Genomic DNA, 22,069 nt, shown 5'->3' on the forward strand with positions numbered 1-22,069 from the left:
GCTCTGTATATTCAAAGTGCTTTTTAAACTCCAAGCTCCTTAGTTTTCACTGGAAAACTGCTTCCCTGTGCCTTAGCCAAGATCTGCAAACTTAATTTACTGGAATTCAGAAATATAAGCCCCTGTTACCTTCAGGGGTTGTTCTGCATTAGGCCAAGTCAAACTTTAACAAACATTTCCTCTATCTTGATGGGATCTACTTCTTGTAAGGCAGGTCTGCCGGTTTATGGGTTTGCTATATTTTAATGTCCGGTAGCGAGTTGAAAACATTTATAAATGCCCACATTGAAATGCCACTCTAGTTAAGTGAGAACAGTAACCAGCTTATTTTCCAAAGGTTAATGTTTGAGGAATATAGCTCTTGAAAAGCCTTTTCTCTGGTATGAGGCAAAAGTGTGGGTGGGTGGGTGGGAAACAGAGATGAAGGATGGATGTGTACAGGTGACACACACACACCTCAACAGTTGCACATGATGACATTTGGGACAGACGCAGGTGAGGAATGTTACAGAATGCCTGATAAGATACAGAAATTAGGAAGCTGCCTTATATACAGTCGGGCCACTGACTGTATATAAGTAGCTCAGCATTGGCCACACTGACTGTAGCAGCTCTCCATGGTTTCAGACCAGGGTTTTCGCCATCTCTACCTGGGGATGTCATGGATTGAACCGGAGACCTTCTGAATGCAACACACTCTGCTGAGCTATAGCTCTTATCCAAGGACATGCATTGATTTGAATTCAGGGTCTCTCTTGACCCTGTGATCCACACCAATGTATGGTTGCGGGAGAACCACGGTGTCCTGACTGTAAAAATGGTTAACCCTGGTGGAGACGTAACCATGGGTTAATATGCAGAACAGAATGAACAGAGGAATTTGCTTGTGGGGGGCGGGGGTGGTGGAGAGCACACAGCCTGATTCCAAGGTATGAACCATGGTCAGTGGAACAGCATAAACGCATCTATGTGAGCTTAGTATCTCTCGTGTTCCGAATATAGCACCAAAACCAAGAAAAGCACAGGGGGCTGTGTAAGCTTTGAAACTTCTCCCTCCCCTCTCGTAATGTGGAAGGGTTCTTTGGGGTAGAATGTATGGTCTGAGTAGGCCTAAGGTGGCAATAAAGTCACTTTGACGCCTTGCAATCCTGTCAATTAATAAAAGCTTATTCCCACCCCCCACCTTTCCTCTCAGACACGGCTTCTCTTTCAAATGTCAAGTAGGCATTCGACTGAACCTTGTTTAATGATTCACCCCCACCTACCCTGTTCTTTTGGGCTTAAATTTTGTTGGCAGGAGAGGAAAGGGCGGAAGGATGTGTGAGCAAAAGAGAGTCACTTGCTGTAGCTTATTTGAGGCTGCACAGGCCCCTGGAACCTGCTTTGCAGAGTTTTGCCTGCCAAAAGGCTCATAATGACCTTTTCACAAAAAAGCTACGTTTTCAGAGCCAAAGCAAGGTTACACCCAAAAGCAGTGGCTGGGAGGAGAGAGAGAGAGAGAGAGAGAGAGAGAGAGAGAGAGAGAGAGAGAGAGAGAGGAGCCCTTCCACCCTAACAGTGACGCATCCCATTCTGGAGAGGCAAAACAGGTTATTTAAAAATAATAAATGAGCACTTTTTTTCTTTTTCTAATCCTTCAGACATACATGCATTTTAAAAAAGGTCAGCAGGTTCTGTGGGTACTCAGAGTAATATGATGCAGATTACTGGAAACATAAGTCTGTATTTTCGTTTTTAGAAGCCCAGTCAATTTTTAGCCAGCTAACATCATACTTGCATCTTTCTCTTGCAGTGCCCTTAAAAAAACCCAAAAAACCCCAAAACTGATTAGGTGAGATGTACAGGTACTTGTCTAAGTACTACAGCCCTTACCAGCCCAGGATCCTGCATAGGTTTTGAACAGTTCCCAAGAATATATCTGCATGGGGTTTAGGCTGTACATCTCCTGTTGATGTCAGGGCACCTGCCTGTATTCAGAATTTAGTATTTGGATCTCATCCCCTTGAAGCTCTGAGATTGTTTCTGGATGAAAGCCCACTGAGTAAGGCTGATTCATGCTTGTGGTTACCCTGAGCAGCAGTATGGCTTGCTACCAAGTTTCACCTGCGGGATGAATAATGCAACAATTCACAGGCAACTGGCATTACAACACCCTCCCCCCCCCAAAAAAAACCACCCTGAAACTTCAAGCCACCTTAATGAGGAGCAAATGAACTCTGAAGCGCCTCGCTGGATTTCTCAAAAGTGTGGTCACTTTTGCTGATGTAGTTTTAATAGGAGACAGAGAAAATATGAGGCCGCTGTCCTATAGGAAGGCATGAGCTTTGCAGAGTTTAATGGCACTTGGGTCTGAGTACTCACATACAGGATCAAACTGTTGAAGAAGCAGGTTCCTAGCACTTGATGGCAGAGATTAGTTTAACTGTGTGTGCCTTCTTGAATTCAAGGAGCACCAAGCAGAATTACCAGAGGGTGGGATTTCTGTGCTCTGCGTGGCTCTTCATCCCATTCCAGGGCTTTAGCAGAAACAGAATAAATGTGGCATGATAAAGATATTTTATTTAGGTTGCAGAATTTGGATTACCTTGCATCAGAATTTGGGGTTATTGGGCACAGTGTACACAAAAGGCAGGTCCCCTAGAGTGAGTTGATGTGGCAGTCTGAAATGATTACGGTACATAAGGGAACTCTTTGGGTTCAAGGGTGACTTCTCTGAAGTTTTGCTGTAATACAAGAAACAACATTTTTATTATTATTTGAGACCAAAAGAAGGGAGGGCTAGATCTCTCTCTCTCTCTCTCTCTCTCTCTCTCTCTCTCTCTCTGTGTGTGTGTGTGTGTGTGTGTGTGTATGGCAAAATCCTATTTTGTGGTAATTCACATTCATTTCATTGAGACTTGGCCCAGGAGAACAGCTTCGTGGACTGCATTTTCCCTTTTAGTCAGCAGCCGCTGTGGCACGTTCCACGCTTCAGCTAAAGCCTTGTCTGCGTTTGCAATTCCAGATGTTGCTATAATTTTGCCCAACTTTCTGTGAAAAAAGTCTGAAATGAACCAAAATCCATGCCTGCTCCTCCACACTTCCAGCCTCTCTCAGAAACCGCTCATAAAAGATTGCTTAGGTTATTTTGAAAGGCTTCCTTAAACTTTGATCTTCTTTCACTAACTTGCTTTCCAAGTTTAACTTTAACCAGCTCCTAGTCATTTAATTCAATTCCACTCCAATCTGGATTCCATATGGGGCTGAGACACTTTCCTGGCAGGGCTCCAGCTTGGGTTAATATATACCAGGGCTTAGTTTTATTGTCCTGATACCAGAGGGCAAGGGAAAGTTATTTTTGTGCTCAGCAAAATAACAGATAAGAACTTACAAGTATAAAAGGGCAGGAAACTTGTGGTGTGCCCACAAGCCGCCCCCCCTCCTTCTAACTAAATGGAACAAGATAGTTCTAAGATCTTCCCTTTTGTCCATAGCAAACAGGACATACAATGCAGAGTATAGACGATCCAAATTTCTGAAAGAGAGATCAGTTGAGCCAGGGAATGATGGTCTGGGACCAGGTTTTAGTGTGTTCACAGCACTATCAGTAAAGATGATCTTTCAATGACTTCTGGTGTCAGGGCAAGCTCTAGTTTCTTATTACTTCTAAACTGACTGACCTGTACCCTTCTTCTGTGATGGAGGTTTGGGGGCATGTCTTGCCCCCAGACCTATCAACCAGGTTGCATTTAGCAGCATGGTCCAAAGGGAGGTCTGTGATCCTGCACAGAGTTTTTGATTGCAGGGAAGTTTTGGGAACCTTTGTACAGTGGTACCTCAGGTTACATACGCTTCAGGTTACATATGCTTCAGATCACAGACTCCGCTAACCCAGAAATAATGCTTCAGGTTAAGAACTTTGCTACAGGATAAGAACAGAAATCGGGCTCTGGCAGCGCGGCGGCAGCAGGAGGCCCCATTAGCTAAAGTGGTGCTTCAGGTTAAGAACAGTTTCAGGTTAAGAACGGACCTCTGGAACGAATTAAGTACTTAACCCGAGGTACCACTGTATTTGCTCCCTCCGTCATGAGATGGAAAAGGCAGGGCTGGTGTGCACATGGTGACTTGTTTAGAGCCACAAAGCCGAGACAGGTTTTCGGTTTGAACCCATGTCTCCCTGGCCCAAGGTTTGCCTTCCTGCTTTTCCACATTACACAGAGCATTTTCCCTTAGGAAGGGGCAAAAGAAACTAAAGCAGTCCATTCTTTAGGACACAGACCAAGCCCTGCTGCGCATGGGGTTCCGGACTTGAATTTTCTAAAAAAGAAAAACAGGTTAACCTGTAAATACGTTTAATGAAATACCATAGTCCCAGCGGGCAAAGTCAGTCAAAGGATGCAGGGATCGTTTTATATGTTGAATGTTCAAAATGAAACGAATTGTTGTTTTTCTTAGCTTTTTTTACCTTTTTATGACAATAAGCCACAAGTCTTAACAGGAATGAAAGAGAATTTGAGATTAATAACTTTGTCAAATCCAAAAGAACCATTGAGAGCGCTTAAGCCTTGTGAATATATTATGTTTTCTTCAGTCCCCAGTTGTGGTGGCAAACCCCAGGATCCCCACAGTGAAACCTTAAGCTTTCCTCAGGTGTATGTTGCTCTGGTTTTTAGTCGACTTGTGCCAGAGACCCGCAGACATTGAACCCGTTCACCCATTAAATCTTACATTTGAGTGTGCTGATATCAAGCTTCTGTATGACTCTGGTCTAACACAATTACTTCTCCATTGAAATAGCGAACTTGTTGAAGTGTTAGGGCAGGGTTGGTGCACTTTTATGATAGGAGGCAAAGGGGCATTTCACAGAAACAGTGAGAGAACCCGGGTCTTCTGGGTCACATCAAGAATGGTGTCGGTGGGGTGTCCATTTTCTCAGTGTGGTGACATGAGAGAGATCATCTTCTTAAGTAACATGGTGCTCCTCAAATGTTGCTGGACTATAATTCCTATCATCCATGATGGTTGGTCATGCTGGCTGGGCATGATAAGGAGCTGGAGTGGTTTGTTTGGGGAGAAGCACTTCAGATTTTTGTAGCACTAGAACTATTCAGGAAGCATCTCCCCCCTCCCCATTTTTGCATACTAGAGCTTCGTTTTGTTTTGGAGTTGTGGCTTTTTGGCCCTTGAGTGCACCCTACCTAAAACAATTCCCAGCTGTTCATAGTTTTCCCCACCATCTAACATTTCCATTCCAGTCAGATTTGATCATAATTGTTGTCAACCTTGGAGAAAATTGGACTCTCCGAACCCACATATAATTACAGAAGAGCCACTAGTGTTGGAACAGATTTCCTTCCATAATGAATATAATCAAACTCTGACCACTGGTACTCAAACAGCTGCCAATAGTTGAGCAACCAGTTTGCCCTTGTCTCGATTTTGGATTGAAATAGTCGCTACGTGTTGATTTAAATGGGCGTAAGTTTATGATCTTGCATCCAGCAATGGAAGCGTACATTGCTTTGATTTTTAATGAGGTTAGTACATATGTACCTAGGTGCAGGATCTCTGCCTTTACTTTCTGAATGCGAACGATAGAACTTTGGAACCACTTATGATTCCTCATTATAAGTTTCCAGTGTGTCTATTCCTCCCTGACATTCCCTATAATTTACACAGCTTTTTCTTATAAACATTGTGAGAGAAGCTAGTTCGTTTTGTTCAGCAGCTGGATGTTGTTCTCAGTTCTGCAATTATGGCATAGGCAAGTTTATGGATGGAATGAAGATGGTGACGAGTCAAGAGAAACACAATCTTAAGTTCAGCGTGCCTTTAAAAAACCTTGTTTTTGTCAAACCCCAGAAGAAAACAAAAGTTCTCTTCTACTGCTTTCATAGCTTTTCATTAATACCGGAAGCTGATTACTGTTGGAGAGAATAACAGAATTACAGAGTTGGGGGGTGGGTGGGCATCAAATGGCACCTACTCCAAACCTCTATCATTGCAGAAAGCCCACTACTCCGGCATCTCATTCAGACTCAGTTTAAAACATCTGAGGAGGGCTGAAATGTGTTGTGTCTGTTTGGCAGTCTGATCCACTATTCATGCCATCAAGAGGTTTGTCCTTAACCATTTGCAATCTAAATACTCCCCCCCCCTTGTAATTCAAACCTATTGGTTCAGATTCTACCCTTTGGAGCAACAGGAAAATAAAATTGGCATGTGACAGCCTCTTAATAGTCTCATTTGCAGACTAAATGTGCCTGACTCCTTCAGCTTTTCATCCTAGAGCTTAGGCCAGATCCACACCATACATTTAAAGCACATTATTTCCCCAAAAGAATTCTGGCAACAGTAGTTTCCACCTCATAGAGATATCAATCCCCAGCATCCTTAACAAACTGCAGTTCCCAGGGTTCTTAGGGGGACACCATGTGTGTTGAATGTGGCTTTAAATGTAGGGTGTGGATCAGTCTCAAGGTCCCTGACCATCTTTGCTGCTTCCTTAGTTACATTCCATTTTGCTGGTATCTACTCCTTTGGCAGTGCCTTGGAGCAAAATGTTTAAAGGTGGTGGTCCCAGGGCAGGTGTTAGCTGTGGGGCTCCAGCAGCTTTCTGAAGGTGCTGGGTCTTAACGCTTGGATTGGTGCATTTTGTTATTTTTGTTAGGTGCATCCTTTGCTGTGTAATCATGAAATAACCTGTCTTAAAAGAACTGTCACACAAATTACTGGCCCCACTCTTTCTTCCTTGTGCTAATATTAGGAACACAAAAACCCAGTAGTATACATAGCACTTCTCACCCTGGTCGGTATTTGAGGAGCTCTAATGGCAAACCTACCTGCAGGCAGTAGCTGGAGGTGAATGACTGCCGGCAAGAGAGGCTTGGCCATGGGGTAACTGAAATCTACATATTGCGTAATGTAGATGATGAGAATTCCTCAGTAAGACATGTTAACCGCAGGGGAAAAGCTGCAAGAAATAATGTAGACTTTTGACCACCTTGCACCAACCCAGGAGTTTTCATGTCCATTTCTTCCTGTTGCAGAGAAGTACTGCAATTGAAGGAAATAAGTGTTCTACAGTGTTAGTTGGCTTGCAGTAAAGCCTATTGCCATGGTTTCAGCAGAAACCAAGAAGTCACTTGGCTAAAGGCACCTGGGCCTACACTGCAGTTTCACAAGGCAAAATGTAAAAATATCTCCACTTTTCCTGTACAGAAGTAAACAGAGGGCTTTCAGATGCACTAGTTGGCAGTGGGGGTCAAGGGGTTGCAAGTGCGGGTAAGGGCTGCTTTAGGTTACTTCAGGTCACGGCACTCCATCAAAGGAATTCCCAGTTGATTTGATAGCAAGCATGCACAATGCCAGCATTATGCCATGGTCTCTTTAGCAGAGCTAGCATCCGGCTTTGAAAATGGAGTGAAATTGCTTTTCTTTCTCTTGCAGATTGGATTATTGGGGAGCATATGTGGTTTTTATTGCTTGCTTGGGATTCTGAGCATTGGGGATATCTAAACCTCTGCCAAAAGCAGAAAATGCATTAGTAAGCGTGATGCATGTATTTTTTGTTTTCTTAAAATATATTTATATTGCTCAACATGGTGGCGGCGGGGGGGGGGGCAGGCTTTGCTCTTCTAAGTGTGCAGGAGATTTTCTCATAAAAATGTCTCTATTCATAAATCTTAGCTGTAAATGATTCCTTCCCATAGCAACACACAAACTAGGAAGTCAATATAAGGGTAAAGGGACCCCTGACCGTTAGGTCCAGTCGTGGACGACTCTGGGGTTGCGGCGCTCATCTCAATTATTGGCCGAGGTTGCCGGCATACAGCTTCCAGTTCATGTGGCCAGCATGACTAAGTCACTTCTGGCGAAGCAGAGTAGCGCACGGAAACGCCGTCTACCTTCCCGCCAGAGTGGTACCTATTTATCTACTTGCACTTTGACGTGCTTTTGAACTGCTAGGTTGGCAGGAGCTGGGACCAAGCAACGGGAGCTCACCCCATTGCGGGGATTCGAACTGCTGACCTTCTGTTTGGCAAGCCCTAGGCTCTGTGGTTTAGACCACAGTGCTACCCGTGTCCTTTTAGGAAGTCAATATAGAAGTGCATAAATGTGCTCCTCATCAGCATCATTTCACCTTGTGAGAATTCTTAATCACAAAGACCCATCATTTTTGATGGTCTGAATGTTGTTGGACTTTGAATAGCATATTGTAGAGTTTCTACATGTGCTTCTTCTCCTACCAACCCCCACCTTAATGCAGAAAGCACCTGGTGCACTGTGAAGATTTTATATAAGGTAATAAATGTGGGGGGAACTTGCTCTTACATGTTTGTTACAAGTGATCCTAACTGTGGCATTGAGTAGACTCAAGCACTCACATGTCACAGAAGAGATTTGCCCATCCAGTGCCTGCCATCTCCACTGTGATAATGACTTCTAGGTGCATGCTGCTTCAGGTAGTTACATGACAAGTGCATAAAGGAAGGCACGAATCACTCAGACTTCTTCTAGGCACTTCCTTGTAGTGTCTAAATTAAAGCACCCTTTGTCAAGCATGCTCAAGGGTTGTGTACAGAAACCCCAAAGTAGTATTCAGTACTGTATGTGCTTTCCCTTGCATTAGTTCCTTGTACTAATCAAGAAATCATTCTTGCATCAAAGAGGGAACAATTTCTCTGTTCAGGCTTCTCTTCCTCTTGAAAAAGCCGTGCTTTGTATGTGTAATCCTATTATATGAAGTACTGAGCTGTATATAAATCATCTGGCTGGAGCAATTGGTTGGATTTGGAGACATAATCCTTCAGGTTGGGTCAGTGCTTCTCTGGGACCTTCTGTTCTGCAATATTAGATTTCTAAGCTGAGGCAAGGAAATTCAGTATTCTAGGCGCTAGCTAGCTATGCTGGGGTGAGCACAAGGTAGGTCAGCATCTCTTGGTGGATCTTTGGGTGATTTTCAGTAGACCAGGAAGGGTTTTCTGACTCCCAATTGCTTAACAATAGCATCTGAGTTAAGTGGCCGAAATGAAGAAAGCTGACCAGAAGAGGGCTTTTGTGTGAAAAACTCAGCTTAGTTCCCATGCTGAAAACCATATGTCTTCTGCAAGCACCAGGCTCTGCTTGGTGGGTCACAGGAATCTTATAAAAAGCAAAAGTATGGTTTGACAAGTCCAAAGTCTACCCACCCTCCTGACCAAAACCGTCAAATGTTACTTGTATTGGACTAGGCAGATGTTCTCTGGGAGTGGACTCGTGTTGTAGTGATGCCCTCTTGAGTTCCTTGTTCTGCCCTGTTATCCCTTGCAGAAAGTAATAAGCAAACTGGGCTGAACCTTTACTTGATTATCCAGAAATCCAGTCCCCTCAGTTTAGGAGTGGATGCTGTATTCAAACAAGAGTTTGCATTCAGATAAAACAAGAAACAACCCAAGGTATCCTTTCCATCTAAGCTGGCTACTTACCTAGTTGAGAATTCTCCATGGGGAACAGTATCTGACCAGGTCGTAGGATTATGATCCTAAGCACATTTACTGGAATGTGTTATATTCTGCTTCTTAGGTCCAGGGTGGTTAACCTGTAGCTCTCCAGATGTTGCTGGATTACAGCTTCCCTCATCCCTGACCATTGGCCATGCTGATGGGAGTTGTACTCCAACAACATATGGCTGGTCACAAGTTAGCTGCTCCTCCTGAATTTCTCAGCCGTCGTGGGTGATTTTCTTTATAGTAACAGAATACTAGTGTGCTAGCTAGCGACTCACAGGATACAGTGAAGTTGTAGAAGCAGCCACCGATGGATTCTATGAGCTGGCGGTGTGCACATTAATGCCTTTCATGTGGCTATAAAAAGGGGGCGGAGTGAGGGGCAACTGATTCACATCTTCTTAACTCCATTGAAATCAGTTGGACTCTTTTTCCAGTCCTGAAGAGCCAGTGTGGTGTAGTGGTTAGATAATCAGACTAGGACCTGGGAGACCAGGGTTCAAGCCCCCACTCAGCCATGAAGTTTGCTGGGTAACCTTGGTCCAGTCGCTGCCTCTCAACCTAACCTACCTCACAGGGTTGTTGTGGGGATTAATTGAGGAGAACCATGCACACCACCTTGAGCTCCATGGAGAGGAAAAAGTGGAATATAAACATAAAATAAAATAAAATATGTGTTTAAGGATGAGGTCCCAGGCTACTTGTTTCACTTTTGCTCAAATGGAAAAAATATAGTCATTAAATAGCAGGTGGTATGAGAGGAGGGCAAAGGCTCTATAATCTTCCAGTGCTTCAGTTCTGTCTTAAGCCACCAATGAGCTTAATTTTGGATCCTTACTACAGTTGGAGGAGGAGGGTTTTCACGTTTATGATGGTTGCAAGTGCCTTGTTGGGATGACAAAGAAGGTCGTGTTCTTCACCCAACCCCCTTCCCAGTCTCTGGGCCTCTAGCGGGTAGATTTAATTAGCATGTTGCTAGATAGGGCAGACCTCTGAGAGAAAAGGAATTCCATAACTGAATAGGGTATTATAGAAACATCTGCACTCCTAACAGCACCCACCTTCTCCCGGCAGAAGTAGCTGGCCCCGTACAAAGAGCAGCTACATTCTTCCCTTGATTAGATTAGCAATAGGGTCTCTCTATTGCAGGGGTCAGCAACCCTTTTCAGTCGTGAGCCGGTCCACCGTCCCTCAGACCATGTGGTAGGCCGGACTATATTTTGGGAAAAAATTAAAAATAAACGAATTCCTATGCCCCACAAATAACCCAGAGATGCATTTAAAATAAAAGGACACATTCTACTCATGTAAAAACACGCTGATTCCCGGACTGTCCGTGGGCCGGATTGAGAAGGCGAATGGGCTGCACCCGGCCCCCGGGCCTCAGGTTGCCTACCCCTGCAATAGGGTCTCTCTACTGTTTCTAGCCTACATGATTCTTGAGAGCTGTAACAGATCTGGCCTTGAGTCTCCACTTGATCTTCCTGTGTCAGCCATGTATGACACAAGAACCTTTGTTTCTTGAAACATACTTGAATCAGCATTTTCTTAGACCAATGAGGTTTTGGAGCAGACCTACTACAGAAGATTTGTTTATGTGACTTTTTACATGGCACTATTCTAATTTCCAAATTATATCCCAGTGTGTGTTTGTGTTTCATCACAAAGGTCACCAAGTAGCTAAGGGATGGGGACTTTCTTACTTGTGATCTGGTCCCCATGATCATGATTTGTGCAGAAAAAGTGCCAGTCACATTTATGGATGTGATTTGCTGAGGCTCCCATAACCGTCCTCTGGCACACAGCTGCCATGATTATTGTGAAGCATTTCTGCACCTTGTGGCTGGAGAGAAAACAAGTAGAAAATGGCCCCGTCCAACAAACCTGGAGAGCCTGCCCAGATTCTGCATTTCCATAGTTTTAAGCCATAGAAAAGATCTACACCATCTTGAATTGCCAGCTTGTCACGATCAAACTTTTCCATGTATAACTCTTCTCTTTGCACTCCATGCAGTTAGGTATGGGAGTGACTTTGGTTTAAATTTGCAAAGGAGTGCCAAAAAGGTGGCAGGCGTTCAAAACAAAACAAACAAGACTGTAGGCATGGCACTTGAATGGTTTTTCACTTGTGGCAATTATTAGAGATAACCACCTTCCCCGCTGTAGCACCTGCTTCCTGGATCATCCACCACCCACATTACTTTCTACTTAGATGACAGTTGTGTATGAGAGAAGAAATAAACCCCTAGAAAGGTTAATGATAAGAAAAATAGGATTATGATTGCAACCAGATAGCCAGATTAACTCAGAAGCAGGGAAGAACCTGCTGTAAATCTAGTCTTTAAAGCGGGAGGGGGGGTATCCTCAGACCCAGGGACCTCAACTGTGTCTATCTGGCCCTCTGATCTCCCTCCCCATACCACCTTCTCTAATCCAGCCTTGCCTCTCGCCAGTCCTGCTTCATAACTTCCTTAGGTGTTTTTGCCTGGCTGGAAAATGCCATTGAAGTCTAATGATGCCTTTAACTTGCCTGGAGGGGGAGTGTGAGTAGAAACTAACCTCTTGTGCATAGGGGGATGTGTTGCTACCAAACTTTTAGAAGACATCTAAAGGCAGCCCTGTTTAGGGAAGCTTTTAATGTTTAATAGGTTATTGTATTTTAGTGTTTTGGTGGAAGCCACCCAGAGTGGCTGGGGAAACCCAGCCATATGGGCGGGGTATAAATAATAAATTATTATTATTGCTATGCCCATTTTTGCCACTGGCCCCACGAACCTTTGATATGTGCAGCATCCACACACATCCCCCCCCCCCTTCAAGAAGAGAAGGTGGGCTTCAGGCTGAAAAACGACCACATCCATACCACACATGCCAAGCACTCAGATCACTTTAACAGATGTGGTTTTCCTGACATAATCCTGGGACCTGTAGTTTGTTAAGGGCGTTTTTGAAGTGGAGTAAGAGTTCTTGAAATGTATCGTGTGGACATGGCCAAAGGTCCCTCCCCTGCCTGATAGGGCATTATTTTTGCCAAGCTAAAGATGTGAGCTCCCTGCATGCTGCTTTCAGTGGTGCATCAAGCATGACCTTTGAGGTTGAAGGGTGTATGTGTGTGTGTTTAGTGAAAATCCTTCGGTTTTTGTGGCATTCACATTCTTGAGATACTGAAATGCCCTTTCTGTTTTCCTCAGCTCCCTGCCGACCTTGCAGTGACACGGAAGTCCTCTTGGCTGTCTGCACTAGTGACTTCGGTAAGTTTATTTGATTTCTCCGTTGCTGTTTCCTTCACCATCACGCTCTCAAACCCCTCTTTCCCCACTCCCTCATTGTGACAACCTGCTGGATTTGGCTTGCAGAAACCTCAGCAAACAGTGAGCAAACTGAAAGCTCCGGATTGCAACAAACAAGGGTGTCCTTTTCTTCCCATTTCGGAGTAAACAAAGTGTGTCCAGAAGCACAAAGGGGGAAAGGGAGGAAAGGGCTTTTATGGGTTTTAGCTCTGAAGAGCTTCAATTAAAGTCATTATATTTGGCTAGCTCTTTTCTGTGCTGGACAAAGAGGGACAGGCGGCAATAATAGAGGTAGAAGTTCAAAGGTTTTTAGGGGAAAGCATTAGGAATTGCCCTCTTGATGTTTCTAAATGGAACCTTAACAAAAGCCCAAATACTCAAATGCCTGTTTTCATATAAATGTGGGTTGGGGTTTTTTTTTGGGGGGGGGGGAGGTAAAAAAAAGAAAAGAATGGATGAGTTTTACATGTTATCCCTTTATGATGTGGATGGAGTAGGGCCCTTTTCTACACCATAGGCCTTTTTGTCCCCATAGAGGCCAACCCACAATGGGCTTTAAGAATAGCAGAATATGAGATGGGGCAGTCTGTTTCAGGATGGAATAGGATAATGCTGTGCTGGTCAGGGAGCGTTGCGCCTAGCCATGTCACTATTGCAGTTTAATTTGGCCCATATGACTGGGCTCACCTTTCAGTAAGGTGGAAGTCCATGATAGGCGGTGAAATTAGATTTGAAAAACTGAAAGTTAAAACAGTTCCAATTCAAAGAACTGTCTGAGCTGTGAACCACTGAGAAAACAGATCTCTTTCATGTGTGTATCCACTGAAACTGTGGCATATAGTCTCACTTGTGTACAGTCATACCTCGGGTTACAGACGCTTCAGGTTGCATTTTTTCGGGTTACGGACACGCCGAAACCTGGAAGTACCAGAATGGTTTACTTCCGGGTTTCGGCAGGCGCGCATGCATAGAAGTGCTAAATTGTGCTTTACACATGCGCAGAAGTGCCAAATCGCAACCCGTGCATGTGCAGACGCACCGCTGCGGGTTGCATCGTGCATCCTGCACTGATCACGTTCGCAACCCGAGCGTCCACTGTATATGAATTGCTGTGGTGTAAATGGCTCTGATCAGTTTTGTAAGCAGAGAGCATGCCAGAATATGTAAGCTTGATTGCTTTATTTTGCTCTAAATATATTTTGCCTGAGAGAGTCTGATACAGTAGTTCCTATTTGGGGTTTGAAAATTTCCAACACCCTGAGTTCAACTACTACAAGGTATCCTCTTTCGTTCCAGCCTCCCCCAATGGTCTGCACACAATGAACTTATGCCCCCCTTAGTGTCTGATGCCTCAGATATTAATGTGTTTTAAAGTAAAGTAAAGGTAAAGGACCCCTGACAGTTAAGTCCAGTCGTGAACGACTCTGGGGTTGCGGTGCTCATCTCACGTTACAGGCTGAGGGAGCTGGCGGTTGTCCACAGACAGTTTTTCTGGGTCATGTGGCCAGCATGACTAAGCCGCTTCTGGTGAACCAGAGCAGTGCACAGAAATGCCGTTTACCTTCCTGCCGGAGTGGTACCTATTTATCTACTTGCAATTTGACGTGCTTTCAAACTGCTAGCTTGGCAGGAGCAGGGACCAAGCAACGGGAGCTCACCCTGTCGTGGGGATTTGAACCGCCGACCTTCCGATCGGCAAGCCCTAGGCTCAGTGATTTAGACCACAGCACCACCTGCCACCATGTGTTTTACCTTGCTTATTTCAAATGGTGGTATGTCTCTCGTGTTGGGGAGGGGGCTTTTCTTCATCCTGCTGAATGGGACCCTAGACTTCTGCCCTACCCTGATGCCGCCACTGAGAAAGACAAGTGGCTTTGCCCAACGTGACTTGCGAGGTAGCTGTTTTCCTCCTAGTGATGGTTAGAGAGCATTAAAGCAATTTTCCCACGCTTGGAATGTTAAGGAAATGTTGTAATGAAACAGCTGGGCATGTTGGGTCTTGGACATGTGCTGCAGATATAAATACAGTGAACAGAATGGGCAATATTCTGACTGGGGGCGTGAGGGTGCAGCACCCAGGAATTGCAGTGGGATTGATCTAGGTTAGCCATGCTGGAAAATGCTGCCCAGACAGGTGGCATCTTGCTGCAATTGTTTCTCCCTGGCAGTGTGCCAGAGAATTCAATATAAATGTTCCTGGGCCATTAATAGAATGCAACTGAAATGTCCTTCTCTCTCTGTGTGTATTTAATAACCTTAACCATGCAAACCCTATTCGGTGGTACTTTCTGTAGGAGGAATTTTGAGTATGATATAACACTTTGTTGTGAGTAACGTCTTCAAAAGAAGACAAATCTGGCTGCCTGTTGTAAATTTAACATTAAAAAAGCTACTCATGCAGATGTTATGACTTCAGTGCAGGAATATACAATGAGGCTGAGAAATACCCTAAAGCAGGATGCCCATATTTGGGTCTCCAGCTGTTTTTGGACTACAACTCCCATCATCCCTAGCTAGCAGGACCAGTGGTCAGGGATATTGGGAACTGTAGTCCAAAACAGCTGGAGACACAAGTTTGGGGAACTCTGTTCTAAAGGAAATGTGTTTTGAGGGCAACATTGCTTGAATTGTACCTCACTTTCTGGTGGTGCCACCGTCCATTGTCTTCAAGGGTGCTGCTGAATCAGTTGCCCCAATTATAATCCTTATGCAGAACCCAACTGATATTAAGCGGAATGTTAGGTGAATATATTTGCATGTATAAACCCTCAACCTAATTATGTGTCCAAATCTTTCTCCCCAGTTGTCAGAGGTACCATCCAAAATGTAATCAATGAGGAGGAACAGCAAGATTCCATCATTGACGTGAGTGTGAACAGAATCTACAGGCAGAAGACCAAGATCTTCAAGCCTGCAGAGGAGAGTGGGAGGTGGCGAGGACAGATCAAGACCCTGCTGCAATGTGGGGTGAAACCAGGAGAAGGAGACTTCCTCTTCATGGGCCACATGCACTTTGGGGAGGCCAGGTTAGGCTGTGCCCCTCGCATCAAAGACTTCCAAAGGATGTACAAAGAGGCCAAGGACAAAGGGCTGAATCCATGTGAAATTGGCCCAGACTGAAAATGGCATTCCTGAACCCTTGGGGCTCGGCCAAAACTAATTCTTAGTTGCTGCAGATGCGCTGATCTAAATGGAACTAATAACTTGGAGTGGAACAATCTGATGTCAGGAGTGACGTTGTTCTCCTTTTTGGAGGTCCTTAAGAGGTGATTGGAGGAGCATCTATCAGGGAGGGTCCAAGTCTAGTGACTCCTGCTGAAGCAGGAGGCTGGAGTCCATGACCCTTGAGGTACCATATAACTGTTATGATCTTATGAAATACAAGAACCACAGAAGCCAATCCTTGAGGCCAATGGCACTGTTACACGAATGGAGGTACGAACCAAACGATCCAAGGCTGGACTGCAATCCCACATCTTGTCCACGTGAACTAAATTATTATTTTTTTGTAACTTCCTTAGGAAAATGACGAAAGAGGAAATGTGTCACAATCTCCATGTCTTAAAAATACCAGTCGACTGGTGACCCTTTGTATCTTTGTAATACTAATGTTTTAAAATGTGTTAAGCAGATGTAGCATTGTTGCATGGCATAAGAGGATGACAGCATGGTAGAAGCCGGTGAAACCATCTTAACGTGGATGCTTTGTAAAAAGCTTGGTGTACAATAATTGAAATTGTTTCTTATGACAGAAATTTATGAAACCAAACACTTTCTTTCCTTTTTAAAAAAAAATTAAAAGAATGTACAATTGCCACCTGCAATTTTTGCTCAGGCTGGTGAGTTGTTTCCAGAGAAATAAAAAGTTCCTGGATTTGAGCCAGTGTTATTGTGACTTCCATACATTCTTCCCTTCCCTGCTTTAAATCTTTCATGGTTCAGGATGCAAAGGTGCTCTTCTGTATCAGAGAGGTGACAAAAATACTACTTAACCCTCATGTTACCCTTGTTTCATGTTCACACATGTGCCAGATGTCTGCACTGACTTCTGTCTGGGTACAAGTTATGGTGTCAGTCTTGAAATGTATCACCCTGTAAAAGGTAAAGGGACCCCTGACCATTAGGTCCAGTCGTGGACGACTCTGGGGTTGCGGCGCTCATCTTGCTTTACTGCCCGAGGGAGCTGGCGTACAGATTCCGGGTCATGTGGTAGCACCCTGTACCACTCAGCAAACCAAGGATGCTGTTTTCTTAACTTCCATATAACATTCCCAAGATTTGCCAAGAATGCCACCTTAATTATGACAGCCCTGCAGAGATTCTAATACTCCAAGACCTATAGAAGAGATTTGGTAAGTGTCACACCCTAAACAGAACTTGCATTTTGTTGGAAAACTCATGAGTGTATTTCAAAGGCATTGGAGGGGACAACTTATAGATAAGGTTCATTGTTGTAGAGAGCAGCCTAACTTGCTATATGTATCCAATGACATTTTTAATAATTCTCCCTGAGGGTGTAAGTTTGCTTGAACATTGGAAACGTAAATATATTAAAGTCCGAATTATCACAACCACTTGTTCAGGTGAAGCTGTTACCTCTGCTCTTTCCCAGTTTAATAACTTTCAGCAGGTACATGATTCCTCCGTTTCTCTTCTGTTTATCCTATAGGCTGAAAAGTTGCATTCCTAAATTAAATCTTGGATGCTGATCACCAGGAGCTGTTCAGGAATGACTTTGAATTCTTAGCTCCATTTATATGTTAAATGGGGTATTCAGACATTTGACTGAGTATTGCTAGAGAAGAACAGCTTGGATGGATGTTTGACCACTTTTCACCAGATGCTGCTTTGAAACTAGGGGACATAATAAGATGTTTCAGCTAGTTTTCTGTGGCCACTTCAATGTCTGCAAAAGTAGAAGCAGCAGCTTGCTGCAGCTCATCTGAGCTAATTCCCAAGAACCTTTCAGATCTCCCCACTCGCCTGGTCTCTGAAGGTGGCGCACGCGCGCGCGCGCACACACACACACACACACACACACTGGAAGCAAATCAACAGTCAATAAACATTCAGCAAAAACAGAGACTTAATAACAACCTTCTGCTGCCAAAGGATATGCAAATTAAAAGGGAGTTATTAATTAGCCCCTATACAATAACAGGAGGAGGACTCATTTACTCACTTAGGCTGTTGTTTGAACCTCCTCTCATGCTTACTACGATACAATACGATAATCTTTAGTGTCATTGTCCCATACAGAACAACGAATTTGAAAAATCTACACCAGACATTCAAAAATCAACAAGCTTGCTGTCCCAACTATCCCAGGCTCGTTAGCTCCTAAAAACTCTGATACCCCATAATTGAATACAGTATACTCACATAGAGACTACCTTACACTGCGTTTAAAACCAAATTTAGTATTCCATTTGAGGAATTTTTCCTACACCTCATCCCGATCCCTTCCCCTGAATCTCTTAACAAGGGGACTCCTCTCCCAGTTATGTACCCATTTTCCAAAGAAGACTAGCCCATCCATATACAGTGGTGCCTCGCAAGACGAAAATAATTCCGCGAGTCTTTTCGTCTTGCGATGTTTTTCGTCTTGCGAAGCACGGTCCGTCGCAACTGCGCCTCTTCAAGCAGCTTTAAGAAAAAAGCGCAAGACGTTTTCGTCTTGCGAAGCAAGCCCATAGGCAAATTTGTCTAGCGAAGCAACGCAAAACCGAAAAACCCTTTTGTCTAGCGAGTTTTTCGTCTTGCAAGGCATTCGTCTTGCAGGGCACCACTGTAGTACATTTCTGTGATCTGAGTGATTCTGGCTCCCTCCTTTATCCTGCAAACCCTGTTTGGAGCCTGGCTTCCTGCCTGCTGCCTCCAGCCACGCTGCACACCCCACGGCCTGCTGTGTATCTGCTGCCAGCAACGTCCCCCGAGGTCTTTATCCTCCCTTACATCTTGTGCTTTGCCACACGGCAAGTTCTCTTGTGTGGGAAGTTTAAAAAAAAATTGCTGACATGCATTGCTACATGCCTATTATCACAATACTGGCAGGTGCACACATTAAAATTACAGAGTGTGCAAGGAAGGCACTGGCTGAACTGTAATTTAATACACAGCCCATCTGTCTTTCTTATTATATTTTTGTAAAGAGGGATTGCCATGGTCTTGATCATGAGCCACCCTGGATGGCCAGTAAGGCTACACCCTGTCCTTCGCAGAATGATGTCTAATTTGCAATATCTCCTACCTACATACATAGCCGTTGGCCATAGCACCCTGAGCACGCCCAGTCTTGTCTGATCTTGGAAACTCAGCAGGGCTGGGCCCAGTTTGTACTTGGATGAAAGATGACCTGGAAATACTGGGTGCTGTAGCACAGTGGTAGAGCATCTGCATTGCATGCAGAAGGTCTCAGGTTCAAACCCCAGCATCTCCCGGTAGGACCGGGAGTGTCCTCTGTTTGAAACACTGGAGAAGCCACTAATGGTCTGACTCTTTGTAAAGGTCCCTATGTTACTATACCACTTGCTTGTCTAAGGCTATGTTTAGACCAAGTGCCAGCTTGGGTTGGTTTTTAAAAATACAATGATGATGGGTTGGAGATCATAGTCCCTACTTGGGAGTGCTAAACTTTGGACGTGGTGGAAGAAAGGCCACAGTGAATACCTCTTTCTCTTACAACTACAGCTGAATTAGATTCTTACTCAGATTCAAAATAGGGTAACACTTTAGAGCGGGGCTTCCCAAACTTGGGTCTCCAGCTGTTTTTGGACTACAACTCCCATCATCTCTAGCTACCAGGAACAGTTGTCAAGGATGATGGGCATTGTAGTCCAAAAACAGCTGGAGACCCAAGTTTGGGAAGCACTGCTTTAGAGCCTGAGTTTTCTTAATTTTTCAAAAAGGCATCTTTTCCTTTCAACATTTTGATGGATTTTGTTTAAAATACACGCCCAAAAAATCATTCATTTGAGGTTAAAATGGTAGTTAATGGCTTTGATGCAATAGCATTAATAGGCAGCACTTTTCTCCAACTCAGAATATGGCGGCATTCTTAATGAGAAATGACTGGGGCAGTGATGCTGCTAGAATTGGGGAAATGGCTGCCTGTGACCAGATGTGCACAATGTGGTAAGCCAAGCTATGATTCATTGACGACATGGTGCAAATGGGCAGGCTTCCAGAGAGGAACCTCCAGCTGTTTCCTCCTCTGTGGCCCTAGCTGCACCACATTGCGTCAAGCCAAGGTTTAGTTTTGCATGCTGCCTAAACCAGGGCTTGTAGTTATTTTTGTGAACTGCCCTGAGATATTCGGATGAAGGGCGGTATATCAAAACAAACAAACAACATCTCCCCTTTCACTAACCATAAGCTATAGCCAATAAAAAACCTTGAACATAAACCTTGGCTACAGCTTGTGGTTAGTGAGGAGAGGGCTTAACCATGAGCCTCTGCGTATGAGGCCAAACTTTGGCTTAGCTCAAAGTGAAGCAACAGGAAAAAGGACTGGGGAGGTGTGGAGCAAAGCCTCAAGCCCCTCTCAATGAGGCTACATGTTTGCACAAAGCCATAGTTTGACTCATCATGTGAACCAGCTCTAGTATATGTGTATTATTATTAAAACTATTATTTTACTTTTATTTATTAATAATTACAAGCCCTTCCCCTTAAGGTTCCAGGGTGGGGTACAGCAATTAAAACATGGTATTAAAAACAGTTTAAAACAACTTTACTCCTGCCTATATATGTGCAGCTTGGCTCCCACCAATGCATCATTGTGAGGGGGCGGGGGTTATGAACTTGTACACAAGTGAGAAAGAGCTGTGCCTATCTATCTGCAGGGGAACGTGCCTGAGGAAAGTTGCCCCAAGTGATCCCCATTTGCGATACAAAGGGATTGTAGGATGAACACATTTCCAACGCCGTTCATAAACAAGCGTACTATCCCCCAAAGGCAAAGGTGACATCTTCGCTGGGGAGCATAGCATCAAAGGAGAGTTCCATTTGCCAGGAACAATAAATTCAAGATGGCGTCTGTTCTGTCATAATCCAACTTCAGAGGAAGAGCCTCCTCAGTTTATTAGCTCTCTGATTAGGAGTCTGGAGAACATGTTGCAGGAGATGATGAGTGGGCTGTCTGGACTGGCCTACTTGTGTGTGTACACGCCCTGAACTGGAAGAGTAAGGGTGTGGTAAACAACATTTCCCTGAAGGAAAGTTTGGGGCCTGCCATTATGAGTTTGTTTTTTGTGTACTGCCACTGCAACTGCTGCAGTTCCTGCTTAGAAAAGGGATACACTTTCCTGCAAACACCTTGAATGATCTTCTTAAGATGTATTTGGACCTCTGTCTAGAAGAACCTATTATGTGCATTTTAGCAAAGTTTCCTTCAGTTTCCACAAGATAGAAATATGACACCTGCCAGACATATGGGCTTCTAGTAGGCTTAAGAGCTCCATGTTTGTGTGAGAGACCTGTTTTTCCTGCAGTGCTGATCTGGCCTGTCTTTTTTGGTCCATGCATTGTAATGTCCTGCCAGCATCCGCCTTTTTCTGTAAACACAAGGACTGCTGTTAATGCTCTGGAGCAGACTTCCTCAAACTCGGCCCTCCAGATGTTTTTGGCCTACAACTCTCATGATCCCTAGCTAGCAGGACCAGTGGTCAGGGATGATGGTAACTGTAGTCTCAAAACATCCTGCACTGGAGGAATGAGACTTAGGATAGCCAGGTGCAAAATAGGCTCCTGCACCTTTAATAGTTGCATAGAAGAAGGAAATCAGCAGGTGTAGCTTGCTAAAATTCCCCCTTCTGCAAAACCTCTGTCTGCCAGTAGCTGTAATACACACATGCCCCTGTAAGTTCTCTACCACAAATTCAGCCTCAAGGAAAACTCAGATTCTCAAATTTGGCAGCTGGGTCATACAAGTAAGTATAATTCTGGAAGTTTATTTTGCATACTGGTGTGAATGTTCTTTCCCCAGTGTATAGATATTAGAAAACAACTCACTGGGTTGCAAACTTTTTTATAAACAGCCACTGTCTATAATACGACTTAACAGGCAACGTTGAATCTTTTCTTGGCATGGAGTTTAAGTGATAGAAGAAGCATTTCTTGCTTAATGCACTTAAGTGCAGCCCTGTGTGTGTGTCTACTCTGAAGGGCACCTTGTTGAGTGGATGTAGGGAATGCTACCTTAAAGCCACAGAAGCGACAAGGCTACTGAAAAGTGACCATTCCAACATCTAGGCAAAACTACTGGGACAGCATTCCATGGGCAGCAACGGAAGGGAATGCCCTTCCAATGGA

The 22,069-nt window shown here is 44.2% G+C and overlaps 1 protein-coding gene across 1 annotated transcript in view; it reads left to right on the top strand.

The window, feature by feature from the left end:
- METRNL (meteorin like, glial cell differentiation regulator) overlaps positions 1–16,636 on the top strand; it is a 28,922-nt gene extending 12,286 nt beyond the window's left edge. Inside the window, exons 3-4 of the mRNA XM_083487695.1 lie at positions 12,659–12,718; positions 15,561–16,636. Of these exons, the coding sequence (XP_083343821.1) occupies positions 12,659–12,718; positions 15,561–15,877 (377 nt within the window). The 3' untranslated portion in view covers positions 15,878–16,636. The remainder of the gene's footprint in view (positions 1–12,658; positions 12,719–15,560) is intronic.
- The last annotated feature ends 5,433 nt before the right edge of the window (positions 16,637–22,069 follow it).

The sequence above is a fragment of the Podarcis liolepis genome (genome assembly GCF_965112155.1).
Source record: "Podarcis liolepis genome assembly, chromosome: 2".
Classification (NCBI taxonomy): Eukaryota; Metazoa; Chordata; class Lepidosauria; order Squamata; family Lacertidae; genus Podarcis; species Podarcis liolepis.